This window comes from Cololabis saira, chromosome 4 (assembly GCF_033807715.1).
Source record: "Cololabis saira isolate AMF1-May2022 chromosome 4, fColSai1.1, whole genome shotgun sequence".
NCBI lineage: Eukaryota > Metazoa > Chordata > Actinopteri > Beloniformes > Belonidae > Cololabis > Cololabis saira.
In genome coordinates this window covers 7,581,502-7,599,826 of record NC_084590.1, presented here as the reverse complement: position 1 = coordinate 7,599,826, position 18,325 = coordinate 7,581,502, and the positions used below count along the sequence as shown (strand labels likewise).

The 18,325-nt window shown below is 48.5% G+C and overlaps 1 protein-coding gene across 13 annotated transcripts in view; it reads left to right on the top strand.

Moving 5' to 3' along the window:
• The window catches only part of phldb1b (pleckstrin homology-like domain, family B, member 1b), a 139,230-nt gene that overhangs the window by 82,746 nt on the left and 38,159 nt on the right, over window positions 1–18,325 (top strand). For 11 of the 13 annotated variants that reach the window (XM_061718721.1, XM_061718726.1, XM_061718725.1 and 8 more), the window contains 3 exons: window positions 1,723–3,167; window positions 15,763–16,065; window positions 17,703–17,849. In XM_061718721.1, the coding sequence (XP_061574705.1) occupies window positions 1,723–3,167; window positions 15,763–16,065; window positions 17,703–17,849 (1,895 nt within the window). The remainder of the gene's footprint in view (window positions 1–1,722; window positions 3,168–15,762; window positions 16,066–17,702; window positions 17,850–18,325) is intronic. The other 2 variants (XM_061718730.1, XM_061718724.1) reach the window with 1 other exon arrangement.

The following is an 18,325-nucleotide window of genomic DNA, read 5'->3' as shown; positions in this document are numbered from 1 at the left end:
CTCTCTTGAGTGTGTTAACACACACCCCGAGGTTCCAGTCCTTTCTGTATTTCAGTACTTGTTTTAGTTTGCATTGGGAGCGTAGCGCAGAGTCCGTTTCCCCACTAGCGTGGGTGAACGGTGACGGGTTGGGGCTCCTTGCCTCGGGCCGGCGCTGCCCCATCTGCTGCAGTGTTTCTGGTGTCATCGTTGGCTGCGCTGGCGATTAGATTACCTGGCTGCGTTCCTCTCAGGCCCGGTAATTGGGTTACGTGTCGTCTCCCGTCCATGTGTCCCGTCCTGTCTGCCGTCCTCGTTTACCTGTGGGCTGCTGGGTAATGTCTCTCCGAAGTGATTGATAGATGTGGGTTGAGTTCTGCAGACGGGTCACTTCTGCAGGCCGGTTCCTGGACGATTCTGGTTGGCATTGAAAAGTTGGATCAGTCTATACTCGTAGTGCGAGTCTGTGGGAAGAGTTAAGGCAAGGCAAGTTTATTCGTATAGCACAATTCAACACAAGGTAATTCAAAGTGCTTTACATCAACATTAAAAGCAGCAAGACACAATTAAACAGTAAATAAAAAATACAATAAAATGATAAGAAGAGAGGTAAAATAATAAAAAGCACAAGTCGTTAAAAGTAAGGGCAGTAGAGTACAGCAGGTAAGTATTTAATTTAGGAGTACGCTTGAGTAAACGGTAATGTTTTTATCCTGATTTAAAGGATCTACAGTTGCAGCAGACCTCAGGTCTACAGGAAGTTTGTTCCACCGGTGAGGAGCAGAATAACTGAACGCTGCAGAAACCTTGCTGGTTCTGGTTCTGGAACCACAACAAACCAGATCCAGATTAACCTCAGGGGTCTGGGAGCTTCATAGGAACTAACAGATCCAGCATGGATTTTGGTCCAAGACCATTCGGGTCTTTGTAGACCAGCAGGAAGATTTTATGACCGTTGTAATATGGTCCAGTTTCCTGGTGTAATGTGGTCCAGTTTCCTGGTGTAATGTGGTCCAGTTTCCTGGTGTAATATGGTCCAGTTTCCTGGTGTAATATGGTCCAGTTTCCTGGTGTAATGTGGTCCAGTTTCCTGGTGTAATGTGGTCCAGTTTCCTGGTGTTTGTAAGGACTCAGCGTTCTGGATCAGCTGCAGCTGCCTGATTGATTTCTTGTTAAGGCCTGTAAAGATGCCATTGCAATAATCCAACCTACTGAAAATGAGTGCATGAATATTTTTTTCCATGTCTTGTTTAGACAGAATCCCCTTAATTCTAGCAATGTTTTTCAGGTGGTAATAGGCAGATTTAATGATAAACTTAGATGGCTGTTGAAGTTCAGGTCTGAGTCAATAATTACACCCAGATTTCTGGCTTGATTTGTAGCTGTCAATGACATGGAGCCAAGGTGAGTGGTGATCTTTTCCCTTTCATTTTTAGGGCCAAAAATGATCACCTCTGTCTTTTCTGCATTTAGCTGGAGAAAATTCTGGCACATCCACTCATTGATTTGGTGAATACAGTTACTCGATGAGAGTAGGAGGCTCTAGTCACATAATGACACTGAAATATAGAGTTGTGTGTCATGGGCATAAGTATGGTAGAGCGGGGGTGTTGTCTGGGTGTCAACAGTAGAAGCTGCAGCTGAGGGTCAACCACAGTTTCCGACTGAGAACTTGGAACTCTGGATAAAGTTGTGGTATCTAAGGTCTGCTTCCAGCTGATGATGTTCTTCCTGTGTTCTCAGACTCGGAGAGCTTGGTCAATGGGAATCACCAGGTGGGTCCAGTCCGGGGTCCAGTCCGGGGTCCAGTCCGGGGCCCCCCCGCTGCTGCAGAGAGAGGCCAGTCCGAGCACAGCGCCATTGTCAGCTCCATCGAGAAGGACCTCCAGGACATCATGGACTCGTTAGTCATGGACGACCCGGAGCTGTCCTCCTCCGACCTAAAGAAGCCCCCAGGGGGCCCCTCCGTCCCCCACTCCCCCCTGTCCCCCATGCTGAACGGGGGAGGGCGGTACCTGCTGTCCCCCCCCACCAGCCCTGGGGCCATGTCTGTGGGCTCCAGCTACGAGAACGCGTCCCCTCCGTTCTCCCCCCTGTCGTCCCCCTCGGCGGCCAGCAGCGGCAGCTTCACCAGCCCCTCTCCCAGCGGCCCCCCCCTGGACCAGAGCTGCTCCTTGCCACCAGTGCCTGTTCGCTCGTCTAGCTACAACTTCAGCGCCCAGCCTGCACCCGCCCCCCTCCCTTGGACCGTATCGCCAAATATGAGCAGCGCCGGGGGGGTCCCGAAGGTCCAGGAGAGCCCCCGGCTGCAGCGGAGGGTCCTAGCGGATGCTCCTCCCAAGCCGGCCCGCCGAAGCCAGGACGGGCCTGAGAGTCCACGCCAGACCCCCCTGATGTCCTCCAGCGAGTCCCTCAGCGGTAGAAACGTGCCAAGCAGCCCCCGCCTCACCCCCAAGTTCCCCCACTGCCCATCGCCATCGCCCAGGACCAAGGCCCCCACCATGCTGCATGACCGGCCCGCCAGCCCTTTCAGAGAGCACAGCCCCCCCAGACACCTTTCCCAGAGTGCCAGAGCCTTCCAGCCCCCCCTGGACCCCGTCATCACCGTCATCCAGGGGTCCCCACGTCCCCTGCAGCCCCCTGAAAGTCCTCGCATGGCCAGGAGGAACGCGGAGCTGAACGGGGGGACCAGCAGCATGAGGGAGCTGCCTCCTCTGAGCCCCTCGCTGGCTCGGAGGGGGGTCCCGGTCCTCCCCGGGGCCCTGCCGGGGACAGTCCCCATGTTGAAAACTCCAGAGAGCCCCTCAAGTTTGGGCAAGTTTGTCCCAGAGAGTCCGAGGCTTCGACGCAAGACCGGATCCGCGTCGGAGGAGTCGCCGAGCAGCAGAGGGGTCCTGGCCCGCAGTCCGTCCCCCACCTCCATGATGACGGATGGGGGCGGCGGCATCGGGGGCCGGAAGGCCAGCTTTGGGAATTCTCTGTCCCCCGCCTACAGTCTGGGCTCCCTGCCCGGATCGTCCCCCTCGGCCAGCCCCAGAACCCGCCGGAAAATGTCCGGTAGACCCCAACCCGCGATGAGGGAGAGGAAGAACAGCATCACGGAAATCAGCGACAACGAGGACGAGCTGCTGGAGTACCACCGACGGCAGAGGGAGGAGAGGCTCCGGGAGCAGGAGATGGAGAGACTGGTGAGTCCCCCCTGGGTACGGGGTCACGGTGTCACGGGGGCCTGCTGATGAACGGCAAGCATCATCCAGGGCTTGCTACATGGGAATAAATAGAGGGTATGCATTGATGTTACTTTCCCGCTGGACCAGCCCCCTTACTCGCACGGAGTGGCAAAAATGGCTGCAACTAGTGGAGAAGACGGGATAACAGCCGATTATCGGCTTAAATTAAAGTCAGTTGGACTTGACAGTGACCCGTACAGTTACCCCAAGAACCAGTGGTCCATGGACATTAATATTTGGTACAGTTACCAAGAACCAGTGGTCCATGGACATTAATATTTGGTACAGTTACCAAGAACCAGTGGTCCATGGACATTAATATTTGGTACAGTTACCAAGAACCAGTGGTCCATGGACATTAATATTTGGTACAGTTACCAAGAACCAGTGGTCCATGGACATTAATATTTGGTACAGTTACCCCAAGAACCAGTGGTCCATGGACATTAATATTTGGTACAGTTACCAAGAACCAGTGGTCCATGGACATTAATATTTGGTACAGTTACCCCAAGAACCAGTGGTCCATGGACATTAATATTTGGTACAGTTACCAAGAACCAGTGGTCCATGGACATTAATATTTGGTACAGTTACCAAGAACCAGTGGTCCATGGACATTAATATTTGGTACAGTTACCAAGAACCAGTGGTCCATGGACATTAATATTTGGTACAGTTACCAAGAACCAGTGGTCCATGGACATTAATATTTGGTACAGTTACCCCAAGAACCAGTGGTCCATGGACATTGATATTTGGTACAGTTACCAAGAACCAGTGGTCCATGGACATTAATATTTGGTACAGTTACCAAGAACCAGTGGTCCATGGACATTAATATTTGGCCACGAATCCAATACACGAAGCAAAGCTTGAAGGCTTACAAAAGTCTTGACTCTTGGTCCGACTTCAAGGCAGGATTTGTTGTAGAAATTAAAGTGATGAGGACTCCGAACTTTATGATTTGACCGTTTAACGTTAGCTAACCAAAAATCCAACATTACCTGATACAAAATGGGAACCGCAAATCCACGTTTCGGTGCCTGGAATCCAGTTGTTTCTGTGAATTGCAGTGATCCATTTGTCTCTTTTAAGCTTATTTCTCGGCAGTCTGTAAAACGATAACTCTGATTTCTTGCTAAATCTATGAGTACAGTCGATCGCACAACAGCTCTCCCACTCAGTCTTTCTGACACTCAGTCTTTCTGACACTCAGTCTTTCTGACACTCAGTCTTTCTGACACTCAGTGGGCGAAACCTGCTGTGAAGTTGCATCTGTGACGTCATGCGCATTCCCTCTATACAAAAAATAAGATGATCAATGCACCGCTGAGCTCTAAGGTCGTTGAAGGAGCTAAGCGTCACTCGCTACCTGTCGGCCATAGTGTTGTTTCTGTCAGCCTGTTTCAATTCTAGTTTTAGTCCAGTCTTTGGGTCAAGCTATCATTTTAGTTTTTAGTAGTTTAGTCACGTTCATTCTCCTTTTTGGTTGTGTCAAGTTTCAGTCGACTAAAAGTCTGAGCATTTTACTCTTATTTTAGTCAAAGATTGTATTTATCCAAACCCATTTTACAATTAAAACAAGGTTCTCTTATTATTATATTATTGTTACCTTATAGACTCAAGAATACATTCATTCCAGATACAGAAGACTCTAATTTGAGTTTACAACATATTTATTTTTCCGTATTTCTCCCCGTCTTTTTTTTTTCCGATGACACATTGGGTTTTCTTTTCCACGTCTATGTAGGAAAGTGTATCCAAAGATGGTCTCTTCTTCTTCTCCAGCCCCAGAGCAGATCCCCGCGTTTCTCTATGTAACTTTGTTTTTAATCTACGTGAACCTAGAGCTCTGCGTTAACGGCATCAGCCTCTAACCTGCAGCTGCATCTTCTGGATCTGATTCCCCGCTGCAGCGACTGGGATTGAGGACTAACGTCACCCAGCAGAACTAAACCAGAGAAACTACTGAAAACATGGACATTAAGGATCTTTGGTAGAACGTGTCGTCTCGTCTCGACACATTTTAGCAGAGTTTTTATTTTGTAATCTACATTTTAGTCTAGTTTTTATTCGTCTACGATATTGTGTTATATATTTAATTATCGTTATCGTCACATGACCAGCATTTTGGTTGTTCTTGGTAGGTTGAAGTCTTCTAGTGTCGAGTTTGTTGAAGTTCTTGGTAGGTTGAAATCTTGTAGGGACAAAGAAGTGTTCATGAATATTTGTCAACACCTGCAGGATAAATCCTGCTCCTACACTCCGACAGGTCTGATGAAAATCAGCCAGTCCTGCAGGAGGAAGTCAGATGTGTTTGGACGAAGCAGCTTCGGCAGTTCACCGCCTCCAGCAGCATTCCTGAAGTCGTTCCCACAAATTAAACGATACTGGCCAGCCTCTTCTAAAAATTTAATTCAATGTTATTTATATAGTGTCTATTACAACAGAAGTTGGATATCAGCAAGCATATAGCAGACATCTACACAGACAGGTGGAAGCAGCAGTGGGATGATCAGAGGGGGGACTGCAGGTCAACATGCAGCTCCTGAAGCTCTGGCCTGCAAACATATACAGAAGAAAAAGGAGGTTGGGGGGGCGGGGGGGATGGGGGGGGGGGGGGGGGGGGTTTAGTAAACCTCTAACTAGAGGTTTACTAAACACTAACTAAAGGTTTAGTAACACTAACTAGAGGTTTACTGACACCAACAAGAGGTTAACTAATACTAACTAGAGGTTTACTAACGCTAACTAGATGTTTACTAATACTAACTAGATGTTTACTAAACACTAACTAGATGTTTACTAAACACTAACTAAAGGTTTAGTAACACTAACTAGAGGTTTACTAAACTAGAGGTTTACTAACACTAACTAGAGGTTTACTAAACACTAACTAAAGGTTTAGTAACACTAACTAGAAGTTTACTAAACTAGAGGTTTACTAAACACCAACTAGAGGTTTACTAACACTAACTAGAGGTTTACTAACACTAACTAGAGGTTTACTAAACACCAACTAGAGGTTTACTAAACACTAACTAGAGGTTTACTAAACACTAACTAGAGGTTTACTAAACACTAACTAGAGGTTTACTAAACACTAACTAGAGGTTTACTAACACTAACTAGAGGTTTACTAAACACTAACTAGAGGTTTACTAAACACTAACTAGAGGTTTACTAACACTAACTAGAGGTTTATTAAACACTAACTAGAGGTTTACTAACACTAAGTAGAGGTTTATTAAACACTAACTAGAGGTTTACTGACACTAACTAGAGGTTTACTAAACACTAACTACAGGCTTTACTAAACAGAAAGGTTTTTAGTTTGGTTTTAAAGGGGGAGGTGGTGTCAGCCTCCTTAACAGATTGGAAGTTGGTTCCATAGTAACGGTTCCTGATAGCAGAAGGCCGTCCTCCAAATCTACATTTGGATACTCTAGGAACTAAGAGTAAACCTGCACTCTGAGAACGGAAAGCTCTGTCAGGAACATAAGGGTTTATCAGGTCTTGGAAAAAGCAGGAGTTTGGACGTTTAGGACTTCATACATATATAAATATAATATAATAACCTCAACCCTCCACCAGGGGGAGCCGTTACCTCAACTTTCCACCAGGGGGGGCCGTTACCTCAACTCTCCACCAGGGTGAGCCGTTACCTCAACCCTCCACCAGGGGGAGCCGTTACCTCAACCCTCCACCAGGGGGAGCCGTTACCTCAACCCTCCACCAGGGGGAGCCGTTACCTCAACCCTCCACCAGAGGGAGCCATCCTCCCGTCCAGAAATTCCCTCTAACATGTTAGTTTATTCAGTATCCTGTACTGAATGAATAAATGAGTGTTACTCATTAAATTAAAAAATGTTCCCCACACTGAATATTAGCCACTCCTCCTCAGCACACTGTGGTGTGCTGGCGTCATCACCGATGAAGAGTTTTAGGTGGGGTTTGGGGCCAGTCGTCCTGCAAACATGTCCACAGCTGTTGGGGATGTTGGTTTTGGTCCTGGAGACAGCCCGGGTGTATCCAGGTGTACCAGAAGTGCTGCTCTGCAGGAGTGTGCAGTCGTCCTCACACATGTTAGGAACTTGTGACGCAGCGCTTATTCCACCTACAGCAGGACATCCGGACTGGGTTTACGCCCGTCACAGAGGAATCCCCAGAAGCAACGCTGACTTGTGAAATAGTGGCGGTATCACTAGTGAGTTCACTCCTTGTTCTGGACTCAGTACTTTGAGTACGGGTGATGGGGGGATATTTCCAGGTTTCATGGAGGGGTTGAAGCTGGAGAGAGATGGTCTTTAGCTTTCTCTGTAATCTCATGAGTCAGCTTTGCTTGGTTCCAGGTTTTTCCTGTACCCCTCCTAGCTGCTGATGAAATCTCTTTAAATAGTCGTCGCAGAGCAGGAACCTCAGGAACGTTGGGGGGGAGACTCGAACCCTGCCTTACTGGTTCCATCCAGACAGTTTTTTTTCTGCCTCCCCTTGATGTTTAAGGCGCCACAGAGCCCTTTAAAGGGTTAAGATGTGTCGTGCTGCTAAGCAGCCCAGAGATAGACGGTTGCGTAAGCGCTGGTTAACTCTGGAGTCCCAGTTCCTTCTGTTCTGCAGTTAGTGACGTGTTGGATCTGAGTTGAAAGCCGCTCATGATGGGATGTGTTTTGAAGTCGTCAGCTCGTTTCAACAAGACGCGGCGTAGACGTTTGCTCCGTGGATAAACTTAGTCCCTTGTCTTTTCTTAGAAACCAGCCAGCATGCCACTTCCCACTGCAGGAAGTCCAGAACCACGACTCACAAGACCTGGGGAAGGTTTGGAGGGGGTTTGGCTGCTCTGCATCCTCCTAAAGTAGCACAGCCGCTGATGAAACCAGTTGAGGGTTCAGCAGAGCTGCTGAACAGAGCTGCTGAACAGAGCTGCTGAACAGAGCTGCTGAAGCGTCTGCCAGGGACAGGCGAGCGTCTGATATGGACCGGTCCGTGGTGCTGGGGGGCAACAGGACCGTATCGGCACTGACACGACCGCGGGGCAGCGAGGGGGCCGTGGTGTTCCTGCCAGACTTCCTCGGCCGCATGGCAGCTCTGGTGAAGGTAACGGGAGCCGCTGTGTTGGACGGCAGCGGTTCTGATGGTCCTGTGTGTGGCTGTGGTTTGATGCTTCAAGGCCTGCGGCCCACATGTGATGTCAGGTCGAACAAGGACAGCCTTCATGCTTCCGGACGCTTTAACTGAGGCTCTAAGACCGGAGCCTAAGAAATGTCTGGTTTGTTCACAAGATGGCAGGTAGCGGCATCAAAACCAGTTCCGAACCAGTTCAGTTTAACTCCTGACACCCTGGAGTAGTGGGGCTGTTTTCATATTTAAAATACAGCTTATAACAGTTAATATCTGTCGAGCCTGCTCTTTAACTAGAATGAATTTACTTTGACTCTGAAGATGAAAGCATGTACCGTAAACCTGTATTCTCTCTTTTGGCCAGCAGGTGGCCCCCCTTACGGCAAAAACCACTCACCATACGTCTTCCTGCTCGTGACACAAACAAACCTTGTACTCTGAAACTGGCCCGCCAGCGGCAGATGTGTGGCTAGTAGGGGTGTAACGGTACACAAAAATCTCGGTTCGGTACGTACCTCGGTTTGGAGGTTACGGTTCGGTTCATTTTCGGTACAGTAAGAAAACAAAATGCAAAATATAAACATGCTAGTTGTTTATTACACACACACAAAATAAAATTGGCTCTAGGTATGCCGGCGCTAGGACCCCGCGGACGCCTGGTGTGTCGTTGGGCGGTTTTTTCCTTCATGCTTCCCTGCAGCGTCACATGCAAACACAAACACACGTACCTGGCAGAAACATTTCTTTATATAATGTTGTCTGTCGCCCGCAATATTTTTTGTTTTTTTGGCCGGCGCCATAGTTGGCTAGCTACAAACTCTATACATCCCATAATGTATAATAATATGCCCGCGCTCTCAGCAGCGGTACTCGCATCGTTAAGGCTGATTTATGGTTCCGCGTTACACCAACGCAGATCCTACGGCATAGGGTACGCAGCGAGTGGCCGTACGGTGCACGTCGCTGCGTACCCTACGGCGTAGGCTCTACGTCGATTTAACGCCGAACCATAATTCAGGCTTTACTAGGCAACAAAGCAGGTTGACTCCCGTTGCAGAACAGCGCTGCAGAGGCGCTCATAAACGTAAATGATCATTGTTTTGTTTTTTTTAGGCCTGGCCAGGCCCCGCCAGGCCTAAACAATGGTAGGGGAAACACTGGACTCGTCACAATTATGTGCTTAGCTCTTTAGTTCTTCATTAGTTAGTGCTTTTTTCTTTAATCTTAATACTTTCTCGGTGTGAGCGCAACTGGTGCAGCTGCAGCAGCGCTCTGCTCCACAACGTGCGGTCCTCTACTTAATATGTCCGTGTGGAAACTCGTTCGGTACGCCTCCGTTCCGAACCGAACACGCTATACCGAATGGTTCAATACAAATACATGTACCGTTACACCCCTAGTGGCTAGCCTTCTGACTGAAGCTGCACTGCCAGCTGAGCGCGCAAAACCCACAATTCAGTTCGGCAGCGCCGGCTTCGTCCCATTCCAAGTTAAATGATAGCAATGCTGAGGGCACTTCCAGGTCCAAGATGTAAGGAGGGGTTACCGGACCACCATAGGATCAATGGGCAAGACAAGGCTGCAGTTCCTCTACCGGCCACTAGGGTCCGGATCCAACAGTGAGTCCGTCTCCACTGACCTCTGACTTTACATTAGAAACAAATATATTTATGGTCGATCCGGCTTCGGCGTGCTTCCATCACCTCTACATTTGTATAAAACCAAATATCACAAAGAAACCCTGTAATGAAAACACCTATAATTCAGACTTGTCAATAATCCAGTTCATCACCAAATTGTCAGGGGAACGCTTCATGTGAATTTGCAGGTCTCTGACATTGCTTGATGGGATGTAGTCGGTCAATCTAAAGCCATCAACATCTGGTTTCCAGCAGTTTTTGGCCTCATCACTATGACGTAGTTTTACTACAACTCTCCTTAAGCATTACTACTGCATTAGGGTTTTACCTCTGAATAATCACAAATGATCATGGGGTCAGGGTTAGGATTAGCGGTAGCAGCAGTTGCAATCATCCTTCAGAGTAAAGATGTTTCAAAGTCCAGATCGAGACACAGAGAGAGACCAGTGAGAGTTGCGCTCCTGAAAAGAGAAACACCGTCCAATGGAAACACCGACCCTCACAGCACTTCCTCTTTCGCAGATTCTGAGACGCGTGACCTGTGGTGTTGATGGCTAGAACTGGTTTCAGCTGGCTTCAAAGCCACTCCTCAGAAACCTGTGGGTGATGCCACGCAGGGTTTGTCTCCGGGCTGTGGGTCAGATCCACTGACTTATCAAAGTACAACTCCACACCTCTTGTTGGTGGTACCCCACTTTGGGTCGGTCCTGGTAACGAAGACTCTCGACAACGATCAAGGCTCCGTAGAGGCCCTGGGCCCAGCTTAAAACCTGCCTGATGTTTCCTCCAGTAGAATTCTGGACCCACTTACTGGTTCCTGGTTTTCTTCAGATTACCCACTTTCCTAAGTTAATAGCGCAGCACATGCTTATGTTGGACTTTCTCATGACTGATAAATCTACAAGTCTGTTGAAGCCTATGGGCGACCCTTGGGAGGACTGGAATGTCACCTGTTTCTGGTTTAATGCTAAACAAAGCTAACAAGTCACCAGCGTTCACTCTGAGCCATGTATTTTGGGCTTTGATAAAAGATGTAATCATTATGGATTAAAGAAATGACCGCGAGCTAGAGCCTTGTAGTACACCCCAAGAAAATTGTCTGGATGGTTAACGTTCTAGCAAGCTACACTAAGGTGGTGAAGGTGCAAAGCTTTATTAGCTGCACTTGAACGTACGATTACGTTGCTGGACTCCTCGGGGAGTGTCAAGTCCAATTTTGGATCTGGAATCTGGTTCTCACCTGCCTGCATCCTGCAGTTGAGCAGCTGGAGAAACATCTGCTGCTGGTTTCTTTAAATCTGCTTTAGCTCAGCTGTATCTGTATAGACTTCCAGAGTAAAAATTGTTGATATTTAATCTCTTAATTTCTTGAGCACAGCAAATATCTTAGGTTGATGCTGATGTAAGAGGCTGCTCATCGTGCAGCCTCTTATCTCCGAGCTTGAACAATCATCGGGCTGGAAGCCGTGTATTATCACAGCAGCCTTTGGAGAGTAAACGTGCGACTCCCACTGATCCTTTCATCGCTGCGTCTCGTCTTTCATGTCCTCATTCCCATGCTGGAAGTGTTTGACCTGATAACTGGGAACTGCTCTTCACTTTGAGACATGCCTTCTGGGACTGGATCCCAGTCAAAGAAGAGGCGTCAGCAGTTTAAATGCCAGCCGACACCCCCCCCGCCGCCGCCAACACGGCCACCTTTTCATTATCCTGAGAGCCTCCTCGTCCTCCTGCGTGGCTTTGATGCCGGTCTGTTCTGCAGGGACAGAGACAGAAAAAGGCAGAAAATAAAACACAAGTTCCTCTTTGTAAGGCTCGTCGCTCCTCTGGGAGCGTGCTGGCGCCTCCCAGGACCGCAGTTTGATCATGAATGGGTTTATTTTGCAGTCTCCCGCCTGCAGATATATGTAGAGAATCACGCTTTGTTGAACTTTGCTAGTTTACTCTGGAAATATGAGTTTCTGTTTACGACGGTGACGGGCGAGAACGTAGCCCTGAAGAATGTGATCAAAGTTACATAGACGGGGAGAGACCTGCGGGACGGGGGAGCAGGAGGGCTCTGGGGAGCGAGGGATGAAAATAACATGGAAAAATAAAAAAAGGATTCATAAAGACTAAATGTGGGAACACTGGTGCCATGCATCATCGCTTTCTTCACTGCACACCGGGACAGACGGAGACTTTAGCAGCTACATGTTTATTTGAAACCCCATATCCAAATATGTTGGAGCGCATCCTCAAATGTAAAGACTGAGCAAAACCGTTTATTCTGCACAGAACGGAAAGAACCTCAGACTATGGAACCATTTCATGGGAATATTTTTCCTAAGAGTCTGTTCAGAAGCCGGGGATGGCACTCCAGGCCCACACCTTCAGCCGCCGTCCAAAGTACGACACCTGTACGGACCTCCGGCAGGGAGTTGACCCACTGGAGGCCAAACCCATGTGGTTCGTTAAGGCTGGGGCTGGTTTGGACCTGGTTCGGATTTCCTCTGTAGAGTGGCTGGACAGGTGAGGGACATGTCTGGGTGTAAAGAGAAAATCCTAGAGAGTCTCAGAAATAAGGATGGACAGAGCTTCCTCAGTCTGAAGACAAAGTGTACAGGACGTTTAGCTCTCAGCAAGACGACCCTGAACCACATACTGCATTAATTACAGCAGCGTGGCATCATAGAGTCAAGGTCCCGAACTGGTCTTTCAGCAGTCCAGACCTGTCACCCACTGAAAATGTTTGGATCCTCGTGAAATAGAAGATCCAGGGCTATTGATCAGCTCAAATCCTGCATCAGACTAGAAGAGGACAGGGTTCTTGAGGATATCAATAAGTCAGAATATATCAATAATGGACAAGCTGGAGTTGATCAATAATGGACAAGCTGGAATTGATCAATAATGGACAAGCTGGAATTAAATAATGGACAAGCTGGAATTAAACAATAATGGATGAGCTGGAATTAAACAATGGATAAGCTGGAGTTGATCAACAATGGCTAAACAGGAGTTTATAAGGTGGTATTTGCGTTTGGGCCTTGCGTATGAGGACATTGTCCATGTTGGAAGTGAAAGACGCATCATATCTGTGAATCCCTGTTGGAGTAAACAAATCTGCGTGTGCAGATAAAACTGCATGGTCTTTCAGAAATCTGTGGGCAGAGATTATAAAACCACGTGAACAGATCTGAGAGCTGTTGTTTTGTATTTCCCACCTGAGCCTGAGGGGCTCTGGGGATAAGACTTCCTCTTGGAAAGCTTGAGTTGACAACTGAACTAATCTGCTTGTAGGACTGGAGACGTCATCAGCAGTTACACCTGGCATTCACACTGCTGACCCTTCTGACCCCAGATCTGCTGCAGACCCAGTTCACAGCAGCAAGTGAACCTGGATATGATCAGTGAATGAATGGGGAGCAATATTTTGTTCCATTAAAACCTCAAAGACAACATTTAGAGTTGAAAAAGTATGTGGTCCAAAATGGAGCCTTGAGGAACCCCACAAGTTAAAGGAGCAGCAGAAGAGGAATATTCACTGATGTGGAAGGAATACTTCAAGGATCTCTTCAGTCCCACTGACATGCCTTCCATTGAGGAAGCACAGACTGTGGTATGGGATGTACTCGTCCATCACCCAAACCGAGATCACTGAGGTGGTTCATAAGCTCCTCAGTGGCACCGGGGGTGGATGAGATTCACCCTGAGTACCTCAAGTCTCTGGGTGTTGTAGTGCTGTCTTGGTTGACATGCCTCTGCAACATTGCATGGAAGAAGGGGACAGTGCCGCTGAAGTGGCAATCCTTGGTTCGCATTGCTGGCAGTCAGACTTGTTCCCGGTGCATGTTGAACTCGGGCTGCCCTTTGTCACCGGTTCTGTTCATAATTTCTATGGACAGGATTTATAGGCGTACTTGGGAACCACACGATTTCATCTCTGCATTTTGCAGATGATGTTGTCCTGTTGGCTTCATCAGGCCAGGACATTCAGCATTTGCTGGGGCGGTTTGCAGCTGAGTGCAAAGCGGCGGGGATGAGAATCAGCACCTCGAAATCCGAGGCAATGGTTCTCCACGGGAAAAGGGTAGCATGCCTTCTGCAGGTGGGTGGAGAAGTCCTGCCTCAGGTGGTTCATGTAAAGATAGAGCGTGACATTGACAGACGGATTGGTGCAGCGTCCGCAGTTATGCGGTCGGTGTGACCGTCGTGGTGAAGAAGGAGCTGAGTCGAAAGGCGAAGCTCTCGATTTACCGGTCAGTGTACGCTCCCACCCTCACCTATGGTCATGAACTTTGGGTCAGATCGCAGCCGAGATGAGTTTCCTCTGCAGTGTGGCTGGACTCTACGGAGGTGTTGGACGTCCAACCAGGCCTAGTCTAAGTGGGGGTGGGGGGGGGGGGGGGGGGGGGGTTGAGAAAGTCTGGGCCTCTCTGTGTACACTGTTGCCCATCATCAACCAGACGGGGAGAAATGGAAGCAGGGGTGGATGGATGTTGACAAGTCTGAAAGCACTAAAATTGCTGTCGAGGACTTTGATCCTCCATTCAGGGTTTTAGTAGAAACTGCTGCAGGTCTGGATCTGGACCCTTGGGGCGGGCAGAGGAACCCCAGGTCTGGATCCGTACCCCGATGGTCGGTAGAGGAACTGCAGACTTCTTTTATTCCTGGTTTGTGTCAGACGAGTCCCAGACTAGCAGCTCGGGTGGTTCTAACCTTCTCAGACCAGACCTGAGGATTTTAAAGAAACATCAGCTGCTAGTGAGCTAATAATTTTCAGGGAATAAGAAGTTGACAAGGTTTCCACATGTCCTGGAAAACCTGGAAAATGACGGACACATTTTCCAGTCCTGGAAAACATATGGAAAATGAGGGGGAAAAAAGGTAAAATGTCCTGGAAACGGTTAAGTTGTCCTGGAAAATGACCCTCCCCTGCCTTGTTAGTGAATGTAAACGGGTTAAAAGTTCTGCGTACTACATCTGTTGACACCTGATCAGGGCAACATTCAGGCTGCGTCATGGAGGAGAAGACGTAGCACCCCACGTGACGCTACCAGCCAATCAAATGTCTTCTGCTTAGAGCAGTTCTCCATCCCAGTGCTTCCGGTTGACTATAGCTAGATTTAGCAACTTTTCAGATGCTTTTAAGGACTAAACGCTTAGAGACAAAACTAGCGACTGAAAGTTGAAAAGTGTCCTTAGATGTGAGGTTTTTCTCCCACAGCCACAAGCCCCTCCCTGTCCTGTGTTGAGTGACTGGCAGGGGAGAGCTGTTGTGGGCGTGTCCTTTACTGAATTGGCTGTGTACAGTGGATGCAACTCTGATTTCAGCAGAGTGGGAGCTAATTACAGGTAAAAGAGTGAGAGCTAATTACAGTTAACAGAGCAAGAGCTAATTACAGGTAACAGGTAATCTTCAGTGGGCGTCGCTTTATCCAGTATTTCACACTTGTTTTATTGTTTCACAATAGAAAGTAAGTGGGAAAAAACTTTAGGAATTCTGTAAAATACTGTGTATGTGCACGGATAGATGGGGGAAGAAGCTAGAGAGATTAATGACTTTTCATGTTGACTTAACCTCATTGATTTCCAATAAAAGTAGCTGTCAACAGAGTGAGATGCTCACAGAGACCACAGGGAAGAGGAGCACCCTTCATTAAAATTTCAGCTTAAAATGTCCTGGAAAATAATTTGCGGAAATCCTTAGTTGAGTGTTTCTGGTTTTGGACTGTTCCTGATGGACAGCTGAGTTCTAAATCTGTCCGTCCTCCTTAGGCTTACATGGTTCTGTTTGGGTTCTTCCTCAGGAGAGACAGCGTCTGGAGACCATCCTGAACCTCTGCGCCGAATACAACAAAGGTGAGAGCGTCGGGCCGGAACCTCTGAGCTCGGGCAGGATGGGTTTCCCGGGGACTCTGACCGACCGGAGACCGTCTCTGGAGAACGTCCTTGGTGGCCCGGCGGCCTCCCTCCGCCTGGCACAGAGGCAGAGGGAGAGCGACGAGGAGAACCTGAAGGAGGAGTGCAGCAGCACGGAGAGCACTCATCAGGAGGTGAGGACGTCTGCTGCTCCCAGATCCGCATCAGCTCTGCTCAATGGAGAGCTTCAGGTCAGAGGGGAACGCCGCCTTCCCAACCAAAACGCCGACGGCGCCGGCATGTATGAATCAAGCGCATGGCTCTGCTGCATCAGTGTGGTTTCATGAGGAGGCTTCAGCAAAACATGTTGTCCTGCAGCTTTGCAAACTTTCAACTTATCACCATGAATCTCCATGAAAGGTTTCTAGTGGTACAAACTCCTGGCATACTGCAGAAGGAAACATCATCAGTAACTTCCAGCTTCTTTTGAGTTTCTTGATCTTCTGTTCTGTCTGGAGGGTCTGATGTTCCTGCATGAGCCTCTCTTACGTCACTCGTGCTCTGGTTCATTTTTACGTTCATCTGCCTCAGCTTTCTGGAGACTGGTTCAGAAGACTAAGAACTAACCCTTCAGATGACTTGGTACCAGACCTTCACATGACTTAGAACCAACCCTGCACACGACTTGGTACCAACCCTTCAGAGGACTTTGTTACCAACCCTTCAGAGGACTTTGTTACCAACCCTTCAGAGGACTTTGTTACCAACCCTTCAGAGGACTTTGTTACCAACCCTTCAGAGGACTTTGTTACCAACCCTTCAGAGGACTTGGTACCAACCCTTCAGAGGACTTGGTACCAACCCTTCAGAGGACTTGGTACCAACCCTTCAGAGGACTTGGTACCAACCCTTCAGAGGACTTGGTACCAACCCTTCAGAGGACTTGGTACCAATCCTTCAGAGGACTTGGTACCAACCCTTCAGAGGACTTGGTACCAACCCTTCAGAGGACTTGGTACCAACCCTTCAGAGGACTTGGTACCAACCCTTCAGAGGACTTGGTACCAACCCTTCAGAGGACTTGGTACCAACCCTTCAGAGGACTTGGTACCAACCCTTCAGAGGACTTGGTACCAACCCTTCAGAGGACTTGGTACCAACCCTTCAGAGGACTTGGTACCAACCCTTCAGAGGACTTGGTACCAACCCTTCAGAAGACTTGGTACCAACCCTTCAGAGGACTTGGTACCAACCCCTTGGGAAGGCTTGGTACCAATCCCTTGGGAAGACTTTGTACCAACCCCTTGGGAAGGCTTGGTACCACCCCCTTGGGAAGGCTTGGTACCAACCCCTTGGGAAGGCTTGGTACCAACCCCTTGGGAAGGCTTGGTACTAACCCCTTGGGAAGCCTTGGTACTAACCCCTTGGGAAGCCTTGGTACCAACCCCTTGGGAAGCCTTGGTACCAACCCCTTGGGAAGCCTTGGTACCAACCCCTTGGGAAGCCTTGGTACTAACCCCTTGGGAAGGCTTGGTACCAACCCCTTGGGAAGGCTTGGTACCAACCCCTTGGGAAGCCTTGGTACCAACCCCTTGGGAAGGCTTGGCACCAACCCCTTGGGACGCCTTGGTACTAACCCCTTGGGAAGGCTTGGCACCAAACCCTTGGGAAGCCTTGGTACTAACCCCTTGGGAAGGCTTGGCACCAACCCCTTGGGAAGCCTTGGTACCAACCTTTCGGAACTTTTGAAAGGTTTATTGTTTGGTTAAAGGCATCAGCACAGCAGCTGCCCTCGTGGATGTGTAAATTTGAACGTCTCTTTGAGTGTGCTGTTGGATCCCACCAGCCTTATCTGCATAGAGTAACACGTCGGCTCTTTCTCCCACAGCATGAGGACTCCTCCAGCTCAGGCAACACCAATCGATCAGAGCTGGGTTACCTGGAAGACGACAGGGTCCGTGTTCTGACTCGGATAGATGAGCTGAAGGCCAGGCTCACTGAGCTGGAGCAGCAGCTCCAGGAGTCCAAACAAGAGGTAGATTGTGTAAAGTGAAATGAGTTCAACTGGGGAGTTGTGACTGGGTTGATGTAAGTTCAGGACTAAAGGTTCAAACTCCAGAACTAGAGAAGTTAAAACTCCTGAACTAGAGAGGTTCAAACTCCAGGATTTAAGGTAGTTGAGGTCAAAATTATCATGGATGGGTGAATTGGTTTATGGGTGGATTAATGGATGGATGGATGGATGGATGGATGGATGGATTGATTGATTGATTTGTGGATGGATGGATTTGATTGATTGATTTATGGGTGGGTGATTGATTGATTGATTTGTGGATGGCTGGGTGAGTGGATGGGTGGGTTGGTTGGTTGATTGATTTATGGATGGGTGGATTGATTGAATTATGGGTGGATGGGATGATTGATGGATTGATTGATTTATGGGTGGAGGGGTTGGTTGGGTGGTTGATTGAGCTGGATCAACACTGCTTTGGGTTAAAACCTGTCATTGGT